General features: G+C 44.4%; 1 protein-coding gene and 1 long non-coding RNA gene across 4 annotated transcripts in view; both read left to right on the top strand.

Annotated features, from left to right (window-relative positions):
• The first annotated feature begins 1,560 nt into the window (after positions 1 to 1,560).
• LOC143171862 (zinc finger and BTB domain-containing protein 5-like) overlaps positions 1,561 to 15,280 on the top strand; it is a 113,274-nt gene continuing 99,554 nt past the window's right edge. Inside the window, exons 1-2 of one of the 3 annotated variants that reach the window (XR_012997232.1) lie at positions 1,561 to 1,687; positions 3,752 to 3,807. Coding sequence is in view for 1 of the 3 variants with exons in the window: in XM_076360969.1 (XP_076217084.1) it covers positions 7,339 to 9,360 (2,022 nt within the window). In the remaining 2 variants the exon portion in view is untranslated. Of the gene's footprint in view, positions 1,688 to 3,751; positions 3,808 to 7,334; positions 9,947 to 15,280 lie in introns of those variants that run through there. The other 2 variants (XM_076360969.1, XR_012997231.1) reach the window with 2 other exon arrangements.
• Positions 12,872 to 14,780, top strand: LOC143171954 (uncharacterized). Its single transcript, XR_012997250.1, has 2 exons — positions 12,872 to 13,135; positions 14,164 to 14,780. It is a non-coding gene; the product is annotated as an uncharacterized LOC143171954 (long non-coding RNA).

Here is a 15,280-nt window from a genome sequence, read left to right on the forward strand (position 1 = left end):
GCAAGTTTGTGGATGACACCAAATTGCGGGGAGTGGTCAGTATGCTGGAGGTCAGGGCTGCCATTCAGAGGGACCTGGACAGGCTGGAGAAATGGGATGACCAGAACCTCATGAAGCTCAACACGAGCAGATCCGAAGTCCTGCATCTGGAATGAAATAACCCTATGCAACAATACAAGCCAGAGGACGACTGTCTGGGAAGCAGCTCCACAGAAAAGGATCTGAGGGTCTTGGTGGACAACAAGTTGACGATGAGTCAGCAGTGTGCCCTTGCACCAAAGACGACCAACTGCATCTTGAGCTGTATTAGCAAAAGTGCAGCCAGCAGGTCCAGGGAAGTGATCCTTCCCCTTTATTCGGCACTTGTGAGACTGCAGCTGCAGTACTGTGTCCATTTTGGGCTCCCCAGTACAAGAAGGATAGTGACACACTGGAACAAGTCTAGCGGAGGGCTGCCAAGCTGGTCGGGGGCTAGAGAACATGACATCCAAGGAGAGGCTGAGAGAACTGGGCCTGTTCAGCCTGGAGAAGAGAGAGAGATAAGGACAGGGAGATTACTTGCCAATTACCATCACGGGCAAAACAGACTCGACTTGGGGAAATTAATTTAATTTACTGGCAATTAATTGTAACAGAGCAGGATAAGGAGAAATAAGAACAAATCTAAAAACACCTTCCCCCCACCCCTTCCTTCTTCCCAGGCTCAGCTTCACTCCTGACTCTTCTTCCCCTCCCCCCCCCCAAGCGGCACAGCGTGATGGGGAATGGGGGTTGCGGTCAGTTCATAACGTTTCATCTCTGCGGCTCCTTCCTCCTCAAACTCTTCCCCTGCTCCAGGGTGGGGTCCCTCTCACGGGATACAGTCCTTCACGAACTTCTCCAATGTGGGTCCTTCCCACGGGCTGCAGTTCTTCACAAACTGCTCCAGCATGGGTCCTTTCCACGGGGTACAGTCCTTCAGGAACAGACTGCTCCAGCATGGATCCCCCACCCCACGGGGTCACAGGTCCTGCCAGAAAACCTGCTCCTGCGTGGGCTCCTCTCCACGGGCCGCAGTTCCTGCCAGGAGCCTGCTCCTGCGTGGGCTCTCCACGGGCTGCAGCTTCCTTCAGGGCACATCCACCTGCTCTGGCGTGGGGTCCTCCGCAGGCTGCAGGGTGGATATCTGCTCCACCGTGGACCTCCATGGGCTGCAGGGGGACAACCTGAATCACCATGGTCTTCACCACAGGCTGCAAGGGAATCTCTGCTCCGGTGCCTGGAGCACCTCCTCCTCCTCCTTCTTCACTGACCTTGGTGTCTGCAGGGTTGTTTCTCTCACATTTTCTCACTCCTCTCTCTCCCAGCTGCTGTCGCGCAGCGTATTTTACCCTGATATGTATCCTTCCACAAGCACAGCTCACCAAGCATGAGGAGTAGTATCATGACACCCACAAAGCCCTTCTGGAGCGAGGCCGTACCCAGGCAGCTCTGTGATTAGCTGAGGAAAGGGGAGATGGGGTGGGGCTTACTCCTCCCAGCTGCTCTTTCTCTTGGTCACGTGTAGTTGACGCGAGTTGGGTTTCTGTGCTGCACTTCCTACGTCATCGAGAATGTGAGGTGGTGGATGCAGCGTCCAGTTTGGTCGGCGGCAGTGGCAACTTTTATCTCCAAATTGCATTTTCAGGTGGCATGGAAGACGCAACAGGTGAGTCACTGGGGAGAGGGTGTGCTGCTGCTTGCATCTCTCTCCACTGCAGCGGGGCCACCCTGTGCGGCCTCTCTCTTGTCCCTCATTCCTGTTTCATAAGGATTCCCGCCGGTGGTGAAGGTCGCGCCGGGCTGGACCGCTGCTGCCTCTGGAGCATGAGCGTCCTAGACTGTCGCGGCAGCGCGGAGGGGGGCGGGGAGCACCCGGAAGCGGCAGGGGGGTGGTGGTGTATGGTAGCCGGGCTGCATCAATTCGTCCCCGCGCTCCAGACTGGGAGTGGCGTCTTGGGACACCCTCCTCAGTGGGAACCGCAGGAGAGACGTTCCGCCATGCTGCGGAGTAGGCGACGACTGGACAGGAGTAGGGAGAATAACAACAGCACGCGGCAGTCTTCTGCAAGCCGCCTGGAATCCTAGCTGCTGATCCCTTGGTCACTTTCTCTCATCCACGCAGGCAGTGAGCTCTGCAGTACCTGCTGCCGAGGAGCTGGTGGCAGTCTACACAGCAGAGCTTGAAAGCCTGATCCTGCTCAGGACACAAACGCACTCAGGTTGCTTCTCTAAATCCCCGCATTGTTCCTGATGCAGGCACTGGGAAAAGGCTAAACAAGAGAATGCAATGGCTGCCTTCCAAACTCAACACTGTGTTTAGGTGTCTTTTCTTTTGGCAGTTCCACTTCTTTACAGAGAATCTCTTCTCAGGCTAGAAGAAAAAAAAAATAAGAGAACCATTCAGGTTGGAAGGGACTTCTGGAGGTCTCTAGCCCAACCTCCTGCTTAAAGCAGGGTCAACGCTGAATTCAGACCAGCTTGCTCAGGGTTTTCTCTAGTCAGGGCTTGAAAGCCTCCAAGACTGGAGACTGCACAACTTCTCAGGGCCCCTGTTCCGCTGCTTGACTGTCCTCATGGTGAAAAACAGATTCCTTATAGCCAGCGTGAACCTTGCTTGTTTCAATTTGTGCCCATTGTGTCATCTTCCCACTATGCAACACTGTGAAGAGCCTGGCTCTGTCTTCTTGATAGCCTCCTCATAGGTACTGGAGGGCTGCTATTAGGTGCCCCTGCAGCCTTCCTTCCTCCAGGCTGAACAAGCACAGTTCCCTCAGCCTCTCCTCATAGTGCAAGTACTCCAACCTCCTGACGTCTTGGTGGCCCTCTGCTGAATTTGATCCACTTTATCAATTACTTTCTTGTATTGGGGTGCCCAAAATTTGACACAGCATTCTAGATGTGATCTAATGAGCACCAAGTAAAGGAGGATAATCACTTCCCTCAATCTACTAGCTATGCTCCTGGTAATATAGCCCAGGATACTGCTAACCACCTTTGCTGCCAGGGCACAGTTCTGGCTCATATTCAGCTTGCTGTTTTCCAAGATCCTCGGGTCCTTTTCAGCAGAGCTGCTCCCCAGCCAGTCCCCAGATGATATTGATGCCAGGGGTGGTTCTTCCCTAGGTGCAGGACTTGGCATTTGTCCTTGTTGAATTAAATTAAGTTCCTGTCAGCCCATTCCTCCAACCTGTCTAGGTCTTTCTGAATGGCAGCCCTGCCCTTGAGTGTATTTACTTCATCCTCCCAACTCCTGCAAACCTGACAAGAGCAAGATGCATCACCTCCTCCAGGTGTTTGATAAAGATTTTAAACAGGACAGGTCCCAGGATAGACCCCTGCAGTACCCCACTTGTCACAGGCATCCTGGTAGAGTACAACCCATTAACCACCACTCTCTGATCTCAGTCACCCAACTAGTTTTTAAACCCATCTAGTTGTCCACCCATCCAGACTATAATATCCCAACTTGGATACAAGAATATTGTGGGATACAGTATTGAAAGCCCTGCTAAAGTCGAGGTAAATGACATCCAGTGCTCTCCCTTCATCCACAGACACTGCCATTTTATCACAGAAGGCAATTAGGTTGGTCAGGCATGATAGCCCCTTGGTAAATGCATGCTGACTGTTCCCAATCACCTTCTCCTTCATGTGCCCAAAAACATGTTCCAAGAGGACTTTCTCTATGATTTTCCCAGGAACTGAAGTTCCCTGTTTTTTTTTTTTTTAGGATGAATGCAACATTTGTCCTTCTCTAGTCATCAGGGAATTTCCCTGATCTTCATGACTTTTCAAAGCTGATAAGAGAACAGCCTCACTATGAAACCAGCCAGTTCTCTCAGCACCCTTGGATGCAGCCCATCTGGTCCCATGGATTTGTACAGATTAAGTTCTCTGAAATAATCCCTGATTCAATCCTCATCCACTGTTGGTAGTTTTCCTTGAACCCTTTCTCTAAGCACAGAGGCCTGGGAGACTTTGTGGGTGCAGATTGAGGCCAAGAAGGCATTGAGTACCTCAGCCTCATCTATGTCCACTGTCACTAGATCACCCATCCCATTCAGCAATAGGCCCACCTTCTCCTTGTTCAGTCTTTTACTATTAAAGTGGTAGTAGAAGCTCTTGTTGCCCTTGATCTGTGATCTGTAGAGTTCCTCAAGTTGCTTAAAGAAGGCTTTGTCTGCTTCCTCACCCTGTCTGTTACAAACTCCTGCCACAATATCACACTTATTGGCCTCTGCTTTGATCTTGTTCAGTTCCTGTTAGTTGTAAGGGTAATCTTTGGAAATTGAGACCAATGTAAGCAAAGATATAGCTGTATCTGGGATGGAATCACTTCTTGGAAAATAAAAACAAACTAGGTAACCAAATTAATTTCCTTTATGATATTTAACTTCTGATTAAATCATATAATGAAGGCGGCAGTCAAATATCATAAACCTGTCAGCTCATGGTAACTATTAGTTGTATGGGGAGCTATCTGTGGAGAAACAGGTTAAAGAATATTACATAATATTGCTATTTATTTTCCCCCAGATGGATATGCAGAGTTACTGGGAGGGGGAGTCCACTTCAAATTTTAGTGTCTTTTGTTAAGTAGTTCAAATAGTTTTTCTTTTTTATTTCAGTTGTACCATATTTTAGTTCAAAGTAAACAGTAACTAAACAACCATTTTGGCACTAGCAAGCCACTCATCCACTTCTGCTTTTACTTGGCCCAACTTTTTGTTTTAACACCAAAATAATTATAATGATTCTTCAGTGTGTTGACTACTTGTGCAAAATACTATAGTGCAACTAATAGGTCTTACTTGACAGGCCTTCACCAGTATCTGTAAGAAGTATTAAGGACTCTTCTAGTATAATGAGCTACCAAGATTGAAGAATTCCTTACTTACATGCATAGCTACGTCTTGAAAAGTGTCAGACTTAGAGGTTAATGCAGATAGTTAGGAACCATCTGTAGTCAAGTTTTGAAAAATATTGTATTGTTCCTGTTTTAAGTTGGTTGATATTGATTAAGAATTACCAACTCAAGAGCCAGCAGGCAGTAATTAGACACTATCCTAGTGATAAGTTATCAAACCTGAAAAATAAACAAATCCCATAAAACCTTCTACTTTAACTGTCATGCTTGTGCTTGGCATTAGGATGGGGATAAAAACTAAATAGATAGGGGCCAGTGTTTCCCATATTTGGTGGTGCAGGAGTACCAGTTTGCAGTACTATTCTGGTTAACTAATTGAATAACTTGTGACCTGAAAGCCATCGGGCCTTTTTAAGTGGTACACACTCTACAGTGCTCAGTAGTTCAATCAAGATGGGAAACATTCTGATCTCTTGTTAGGGAATTGGTGAATCTGGCAGCACCATAGAGGCAAGTCTGCCACAGCTCCATATCCCCAGATCCAACCAGTAGCAAGGCTGAGAATGTATTCCCAGTAGGTATACAAATACATATATATAATACATATATAATACACATATACACATGGCCAGCAACACAGAACAACACAGACAGAAACACTCAGCACTCAGACAAACAGCAACAATGGCCTCATCCTGTTCCCCTCTCTGGCTGATCAGGATGAAAGTCCATTAGTGGGAAATATATACGTATATACAATGTGGATCCATCCAGTAACTGGATTTAGACACTCAGTCTATCCAGCAGCTGGCCCCTGGATCCCCTGATCTCTCCAGTTGCTGGCACCTGGACATACGAGCCCCACTCCAGTTGCCAGTACAGACCTCCTCTCACATACACACACTGTGATCCCCCAGTAGCTGGGCTTAGACACTCGATCTACCCAGTAGCTGGCCCCTGGATCCCCCCAGTGTCCCCAGTTGCTTCCCACAGAAACACACGCACACATGTAAATGAGTCTCTTATTCCACCCCCAGACCCCACGGTCTCTTCGGCAGTTGGCTTGGACCCTCTGGTCCCTCTGGTAGCCAATTCCTCCAGGTGCCTCACCCTTAGAGACACATGCATACCTGGCTCCCAAGCCACGACCTTCTCCAATGTGGGTCCTTCCCACGGGCTGCAGTTCTTCACGAACTGCTCCAGCGTGGGTCCTTTCCACGGGGTGCAGTCCTTCAGGAACAGACTGCTCCAGCATGGATCCCCCACCCCACGGGGTCACAGGTCCTGCCAGAAAACCTGCTCCTGTGTGGGCTCCTCTCCACGGGGCCGCAGTTCCTGCCAGGAGCCTGCTCCTGCATTGGCTATCCACAGGCTGCAGCATCCACCTGCTCCGGTGTGGGGTCCTCCACAGGCTGCAGGGTGGATATCTGCTCCACTGTACACCTCCATGGGCTGCAGGGGGACAGCCTGCTTCACCATGGTCTTCACCACGGGCTGCAGGGGAATCTTTGCTCCGGCACCTGGAGCACCTCCTCCCCCTCCTTCTTCCCTGACCTTGGTGTCTGCAGGGTTGTTTCTCTCACATATTCTCACTCCTATCTCCCGGCTGCTGTTGCGCAGCGGTTTTTTTACCCTTTCTTAAATATGTTATCACAGAGGTGCTACCAACGTTACTGATTGGCTCAGCTTTGGCCATCAGCGGGTCCATCTTGGAGCTGGCTGAAACTAGCTCTGTCTGACATGGGGGCAGCTTCTGGCGTCTTCTCACAGAAACCACCTTTGTAGCTTCCTGCTACCAAAACCTTCCACATAAACCCAATACAAGTTTATATGTCTATCTGGAGTTCTGTATGCAAATTATGTTTGTAGTTCATGGCTGCATGCACATGAAAATAATCACTCTAATTTTAAAAGTTCCTATGCAGATATTTGAATGAAGTTTTTTGTGTTGTAACAGATAGCAATTGGCTCCTTGTATACTCCTGAAGATGAGGCTAGACTAATTCAGAGTAGAGTTAAAGCTCAAATTTTTCAATATAAGGAACAATTTATCAAAGACTGTGTTGGCTTCTTCACAAGTAGAAATTTTTACATCAGGATTGGATGGTTTACTGAAGAGGTGTTTTAGTTTGAACAGGAATTAACAGGAACCACACTGCATTATTCAGCTCACAGTAGAGCATACTGTGACATGTTCAATGTAGTGTTAGCTATTATACTATGTTAACTCCATAACAGATTCTGGTTTGGGGGTTCTTTTGTTTGTTTTTGTGCTCCTTCACAGAGTTGCCAGCATGAGTATAATATCAATATGGTAGTGGGAAATTAAGGTAAGCTTTTGGTCATCTGTCTCTTAGCCATCTTTTTTTTTAAACTGTTCTCACTGTGATCTAAGTCAAACTTCATCCATTTTTAGCATTATAGCTTCTTATGCTTTATTTTATAGAATCATGGATTTTCCAGGACACTTCGAGCAAGTCTTTCAGCAGCTAAACTACCAGAGGCTTCATGGCCAACTTTGTGACTGTGTCATCGTGGTGGGAAACAGACATTTCAAAGCCCATCGCTCTGTTCTGGCAGCGTGTAGCACACACTTCCGAGCTCTCTTTACTGTAGCAGAGGGTGATCAAACTATGAACATGATTCAGCTGGACAGTGAAGTGGTGACAGCAGAAGCTTTTGCTGCCCTGATTGATATGATGTACACTTCTACACTAATGCTTGGGGAGAGCAATGTAATGGATGTCTTGCTGGCTGCTTCTCACCTACATTTGAACTCTGTTGTTAAAGCATGTAAACACTACCTTACTACCAGGACACTACCAATGTCTCCACCTAATGATAGAGTTCAGGAGCAAAATGCACGCATCCAAAGATCTTTCATGCTTCAGCAGCTTGGGCTGAGCATTGTGAGCTCTGCGTTAAATTCCACTCAGAGCACAGAGGAACAACTAAATACCATGAGCTCATCGATGAGAAGTAACATAGAACAACGTGCTACCTTTCCTATCCGGCGTCTCCACAAGCGTAAACAGTCTTCTGATGATCGGGCCAGACAGCGAATCAGACCTACCGTAGATGAGTCCATTTCAGATGTTACTCCAGAGAACGGGCAGTCAGTAGTTCATTCACGAGAAGATTTTTTTTCACCAGATTCACTGAAGAATGTGGACAATTCTAAGGCTGATGCTGTTATTGATAAACAAGAGGATAATACTATTATGTTTGATCAGTCTTTTGGTGCTCAAGAAGATGCTCAAGTGCCCAGCCAGTCAGACAACAGTGGAGGAAACATTTCACAGATATCCATCTCATCTCAGGTAATCCAAGTGGAAACCAGTTTTGATCAGGAAGCTACTTCTGAAAAAAACAACTTCCCATGCAAAAATCCAGAGGTCAGTCTAAATGAAAAAGAACACACAGGGGTGGTGGTTAAATCTGAGCCTTTGAGTTCCCCAGAACCTCAAGATGAAGTGAGCGATGTCACTTCTCAAGCAGAAGGCAGTGAGTCTGTTGAAGTGGAAGGAGGAGTGGTGAGCGCAGAGAAGATAGAACTGAGTCCTGAAAGCAGTGATCGTAGCTTTTCTGACCCACAGTCTAGTACTGATAGGGTGGGAGACATCCATATTATGGAAGTGTCAAATAACCTGGAACATAAGTCCACTTTCAGTATCTCAAATTTTCTGAATAAAAGCAGAGGTGGTAACTTTGGTGCAAGTCAAAATAGCAATGATAACATTCCGAATACAACAAGGGACTGCAGAATGGATGGTGATGCCTCTTACCTATTGAGTCCAGAGTCTGGGCCTGCTAGTAGTCATTCCTCCGTTACAGTTTGTCATATAGAGAATCCATTCAGTGAGTCTGCAGACTCTCATTTTGTTAGACCAATGCAGGATGCAATGGCTCTTCCATGTGTACAGACTTCCGGGTACAGGGCTGCAGAACAATTTGGTATGGATTTTCCAAGGTCAGGCTTGGGCCTGCACTCTTCATCAAGGACAGTGATGGGATCTGTAAGAGGTGGAGCTAGTAGCTTTCCTGGCTATCGTCGCATAGCCCCCAAAATGCCTGTTGTGACCTCTGTCAGGAGCTCCCAGCTACAAGATAACACTTCCAGTTCCCAGCTGTTAATCAATGGGACCACTTTTGAAAATGGACATCCTTCACAACCTGGTCCACCACAGTTGACAAGGGCATCTGCAGATGTTCTTTCAAAATGTAAGAAGGCCTTATCTGAACATAATGTCTTGGTTGTTGAAGGTGCTCGTAAATATGCCTGTAAGATCTGCTGCAAGACTTTTTTGACCCTAACAGACTGTAAGAAGCACATTCGTGTGCATACAGGAGAAAAGCCTTATGCCTGTTTAAAGTGTGGCAAACGGTTCAGCCAGTCCAGCCATCTATATAAACATTCCAAAACAACCTGTCTGAGGTGGCAGAGCAGCAATCTACCTAGCACTTTGCTTTAATCTCCCCCACTCCCTAGCCCCATGGGAATGCTAATACAAACTTTTAAGACTGAAGTATTTCAGGAACACTAATGTTCTTTTGTTCAAGGCTGAAGGTTAAGAAGCTGCCCTTGTAGATTAGTGAATGCTTGCATGTGATTGTGCTGCATTCACAAAAGTCTTGGTTCTGTAAATTGGTGATAATGCTGTATTTACCTCACAGGGGTGTTGTGAGACTTAAACAACTGTTAATGAACTGCTTTGAGATCTTCAGAAGGAGGCACTGTAGACAGGTTAAAAATTATTGTTTAATACATGCAGGTCTTGGGCTCACAAGGATGTAATCCCTAAAACCAAGTAGTTCCATTGTAGGGCAGACAGGTGGGGGTTGAGTGAGAATGTAGTTAACTCCTAATTATGTTGGAGTAGCATGTTTCAAGAATGAAAAACTGAAGGGCAAATAATTGGGGGGGGGGGATTTTGTAAAATTCTGAAAACATTTAAATAAATAACCCATAACATAAGTTGGTAAGTTGTGTATGAACAGTAATGCAAAGAGATCTTTACAGTAACTAATACAGATTGCATATTCTTAAAAGAAAACCAACCTTGGATGCACCTGTCTGCCATAAAATGCTTTAAAATGTTAATTATGAAAGTAGTTTTAGGGTTCTGAATGCATTTTTGGCTGTTTTGCAGTAAAGGACAGTGTGTAATGAAGGTACTTAAAATAAGTCCACGACAAGTAACTTCCGGAATGTTAGATGTGTATATAAATACTTTGAATACAGCAAGATCTGGTTGTTTCACCATTTTTTCTGTAAAAACTTGTATTGAGTAATAAGTGAAATACTGTTTCTTGTTTGTGCTATTCTTAGCAATATTTTAACCAACTTGTATTTCATATGTTTAAATTTCATAGACATGGAAGCCTGAAACAAGCTTGTCTATATCTACTTTGTTTTTTTAAAATGAGAGATGATTTGTGGTGGCTCTTTTTACTGGGTAAGGTGGTTTCTTACTCCAGATCCAGATAGTCAATCTGTTTCACATTATTGTGTAAGCATATTATCATTTCCTCATTTTATCTTCAGGCTTTAATTTCTTCCTCCATATACTTACTGTCCTTCCTAACTATAGATTGTTCCTCAGATCAATGTCAGGAATGAGCCTCACTTGCCATATTTATGGATGTCTCTGTATAAAATGTAGCTATCAACACCAATCCTTCAGTTTAGAGTAGTATCATAAATGTACTTTTTCAAGTAAGTAAAAATCTAGTGTTAATATCATTAAAAATATAGCATTATACACTTTGTAAAGCAGAAGTTCAGTTATCTTTATTCTTCAGGTGAATCGCATAGATTGTGTTTTAATTTCATCTTCTTAGAAACCACTGTAACTAATAATGTTTGCAGGGTTTTTTTGGTTTTGTTTTTTGTTACAGATGCCCATGAACTAACTACTGCCTTTCAATATATTAGGTTTCTAAATAAATTTTGGAGTACTTATACTGATAAATGTTACTCTGCTATGTGGGAGCTGGGTCAGTGCTTCAGCATGTCAGTTCTACCTAGAACAGACAGATATTTAACATTTTCTATATCCAAGTCACACAGCAGTTGCTGCTTTTAATATAAAAACATACTTGCAAACTTCCTCTCTTTGTTCTGTATAGCAAATATATCCTGTGTGATGTTACTGACCAATTTTGAGGAACTTGTGCTATCTGATAGACAGGTTAGCCTTCTGAATGATCTTGGATTTATATTTAGGTAAACTGAAAAGAAAATCCTAATTCACAGTGCTGTAACTAATTTTAACTAGATGAACAATCCAAGTATTGAAGCACCAAAACAAAATGTGCATTGTCGGACCAAAGGAAATATGGAACTCTCTACATGTGTCTTTATATGAAACAGTAGTTCACTAATAAAGAAATACAGCTTCATCTCCTCTAACCACACTTCTCCATGTTGGAAAAACTGTCTCATGTCTGTCAATACTTTATTTGCAGCTTGAGCATCCAAGGTAAATAAGAATGTGGAACTATGGTGAATGGCATGTTAAATCCTTTAGTATGTTAAAATCTCACTATAGGTTTTATTTAATGGTCACATTTCTGGATCTTTATTTTTAAAGCATTAAAGAAATTTGTCATACTTACAGAAAGCAGTAGGAAAGAGCACATTTTGTTTGATAATCATATTGATACCAGGGTCTAATGACATTGAGCCTCACTCAGTCTCACTGGATCAACAATAAGATACAGTATTTTCTACTTAATTATCTTGCTCGTGTGTTGCCTTATTAGTGACATCCCACCTATTTTTCCATCTTCCTTGCCTTTCTAGTGTTTCCCTTAAAATTAGTTTTATCTGTATTTTCTGCTTTCATATGCTACATTGCACCTGAAACCCTACCATGTTTAACTGTACTTTTTGACTAGCCAGAGGTTGTAAGGGAGGACTTAGTTTAAAAAAAAAAAAATTTTTTTTTTTTTTTGCAAGTAGCAATTTTTAATTTTCATCATTCATTGATTCTAGTGTTCCTGGAGGGGCATACTGAAAACCCAGGAACTTCTGTCTGACTGCTCTTGCTTTCTTGGTCTTTCACTATCGTAGATTCACAGAACATTTGGGTTGGAAGGGACCTCAGGAGGTCTCTAGTCCAACATCCTGCTCAAAACAGGGTCAGCTATGAGGTCAGACCAGGTTGCTCGGGCTTTGTGCAGTCAGGGCTTGAAAACCTCCAAGAACAGAACTCCCACAACCTCTCTTGGCCCCTGTTCCACTGCTTGACTGTCCTCATAGTGAAAAAGTTTTTCCTCATATCCAGTCTGAACTTCTCTTGTTTCAACTTTATGCCTGTTGTTTCTCATCCTCCCACTATGCACCACTGTGAAGAGCCCGGCTCCATCTTCTTGTTGATGATCTTGTATGTATTGGAAGGCTGCTACTAAGTCCCCCAAAGCCTTTTTTTCTTCAAGCTGAACAAGCCCATTTCTCTCAGCCTCTCCTTATGGGGCATTTGCTCTAGCTCCCTGCACTTCTTGGTGGCTGTACTGGGTCTGGCTGGGATGGAGTTAACTTTCTTCATAGCAGCCCATATGGTGGTGTGCTTTGCATTTGTGGCTGAAACAGTATTGATAACACGCCAATGTTTCAGCTATTGCTGAACAAGTGCTTGCAGGGTGGATGTTTGGCTGCTGGCCAGGGTCAACCCACCCCAGTGGCCTTCCACTGAATTTGCTCCATTTTGTTGATCTCTTTCCTATATTGGGGGCCCAAAACTGGATGCAATATTCTAGATGTGGTCTAATGAGTGCCAAGTAAAGGGAGATGACCACTTCTCTGGATGTATTGGCTATGTTCCTGTTAACACAGCCTAGGATGCTGTTAGCTGCCTTTGCTGCCTGGGCATACTGCTCGCTCATGTTCAGCTTGCTTTCTACCACAGTCCCCAGCCCTTTACAGCAGAGCTGCTTCCCAGCCAGTCTGTCCCCAGCCTGTATAGTTGCAAGGGATTTTTTTTCCCTCGTGGGGGCAGAGTTTGGCATTTGTCCTTGTTGAGTTTTATAAGGTTCTTCCTTTTAGCCCATTCCTCCAGCCTGTCTTGGCCTCTCTGAATGGCAGCCCTGCCCTAGCGTATCAACTGATGCCCTAATTTGGTGTCATTTATAAACTTGATGAGAGTGCACTCTATCACCTCCTCCAGGTCATCGAAGAAGAAGATGTTAAACAGGAAAGTTCCCAGGATACACCCTTGCAGTACCTGACTTGTAACCAGCCTCCAGGTAAAGTAAGACCCGTTAACCACTACCCTCTGATCCAAACCATCCAACCAGTTTTTTACTCATCTAGTTGTCTACCCATCCAGAGTGTAATTTCCCAACTTGGATACAAGAATATTGTGGGAGACAGTATTGAAAGCCTTGCTGGAGTCGAGCTAAATGACATCCAGTGCTCTCCCCTCGTCCACAAATCCAGCCATTTTATCATAGAAGACAATCAGGTTGATCAGGTGTGATTTACTCTTGGTAAATCCATGCTGACTGTTCTTAATCACTGTAGTGATCCTGACCAGGAGACCATTGTACATCAAGGAATTAGTGATCCACATAACAGTTAACCTGAGGAGGCCAGGCCTGTGCTGCACATACAGTGTAGCCTTCAGGCCTATGTTTATGCTACACAACTTCCTTGGCTGCAGGATAAACTCAGCCAGCTCATTGTAACAGAGCGCCCACTTGGTACCAGCAGTTACACCAGCTGTGTGTCCTTCTCTTTATCTAAAAGTGCAGCAAGAAGTTCTCATGTGAACATCCTTTGTGAATAGAGTTGTTTTCTTGTAAGGAAATTATATAATAGCTCAAATGACCAAAAAGAAGGGACCTCTCTCCATAGACAGAATCTGCACAGCATGCCATGGGAAAATCCATCTGGGGTCCATCTGATGCTGCACAAATGCAGGGTTCCCAGTATCTGAAGGGACGCAAGATTTACTCGCTATCTATATTCCTCTTCTTATTCTGTCTCATTAAAACAGCTATTTTATTAAGCCATTTGTTGTTGGGCCTTTCTTGCTGAGATCCAGAAAGAACCCTGCACTGTCTCGCTTGCTCACTTTTCTCTCCCCCCCCTCCCCCCAGTGCAGAACAGTCACCTTTTTCTCCTTCATGTGCCCAGAAACATGCTCTAAGAAGAGTCAGTTTATGATTTTCCCAGGGACTAAAGTTAGACTGCCTGGCCTGTAATTCCCTGGATCATCTTTTTGGCCTTTTCTGAAGATGGACGCAACATTTGTCCTTTTTCTGTCATCAAGGACCTCCTCTGATCTCCACAACCTTTCCAAGATGATAGAGAGCAGCCTCCCAGTGACATCAGCCAGCTCTCTCAGCACCCTTGGATGTATCCCATCTGGTCCCATGGCCTTGTATGGGTTGAGATTTCTCAAGAAGTTCCTGATTTGACCCTCATCCACTACTGGTAGAGTTCTTCTTGAACCCTGTCTCTACGTACAGAGTCCTGGAAGACCTCGTTGATGAAGACCAAGACAAAGGCGGCAGTGAGTACCTCAGCCTTGTCTGTGTCTGCTATCACTAAATTACCTACTCCATTCATCAACAGATGCTCATTTTCCTTGCTCAGCCTTTTACTATTAATGTATCAATAGAAGCTGCTCTTGTTGCCCCTGAATCCACTGCAGGTGTGTCAACTCTATAAAGCATTATTTCAGAAAGATATCACCATGTAAATAACCCATACTGCAAAATAAATACTGCATCTCCAAGCCTGATAATTGTCACAAAACTATCACTGTTGAGCTTTTTTGTTTGGAAGACTTACTTACTTTCTGAGCATTACAGTGAGATCTCATGTGAAGATGTCAGTATGTTTAGTATTACAAAATACATCCAAAAATAAATACTATGTTTTTGTGCTCTTATGTCTGATTCGATTTACTTGCTTACACTGTCCTGTTTTTTTTGTTGATAGCTTGCAGTGGATTATTGACTGAGCAAGTTCTGGTTGTGTGTTCAGTAAGCAGGTTGTGTGTGTTATGCAATCACTTGTCAGTGGAAATTAATCTTGTTCAACTGTGAACACACAATTGTGTTTTGGGGTTTTTTTAACCAAATTAAACAAAGTACACAGTACTGCTCATGCAAGCCTCCTGCCTTACACTGATTTCTTTTTTTGCCAACTACAAGGACACAGAGTACTTGATCAACATACAAATGGACAGTAGTTGAGCCATTATAAAGTCTTACAGGGTTGTGTTATCCCATCAACATTTTGTGAGCCAATTTGAACCAGCAGAGTGAGATTGCAGCAGTTGTATATTGGGAAAATTTGCATAAAGTTAGAACGTATTTTCTGTTCTCTGCCAATTATGTCTGCAGATGACCACTGCATGTCACTCAGACTTAATTGGTTGT

The sequence above is a fragment of the Aptenodytes patagonicus genome, chromosome W (genome assembly GCF_965638725.1).
Source record: "Aptenodytes patagonicus chromosome W, bAptPat1.pri.cur, whole genome shotgun sequence".
NCBI lineage: Eukaryota > Metazoa > Chordata > Aves > Sphenisciformes > Spheniscidae > Aptenodytes > Aptenodytes patagonicus.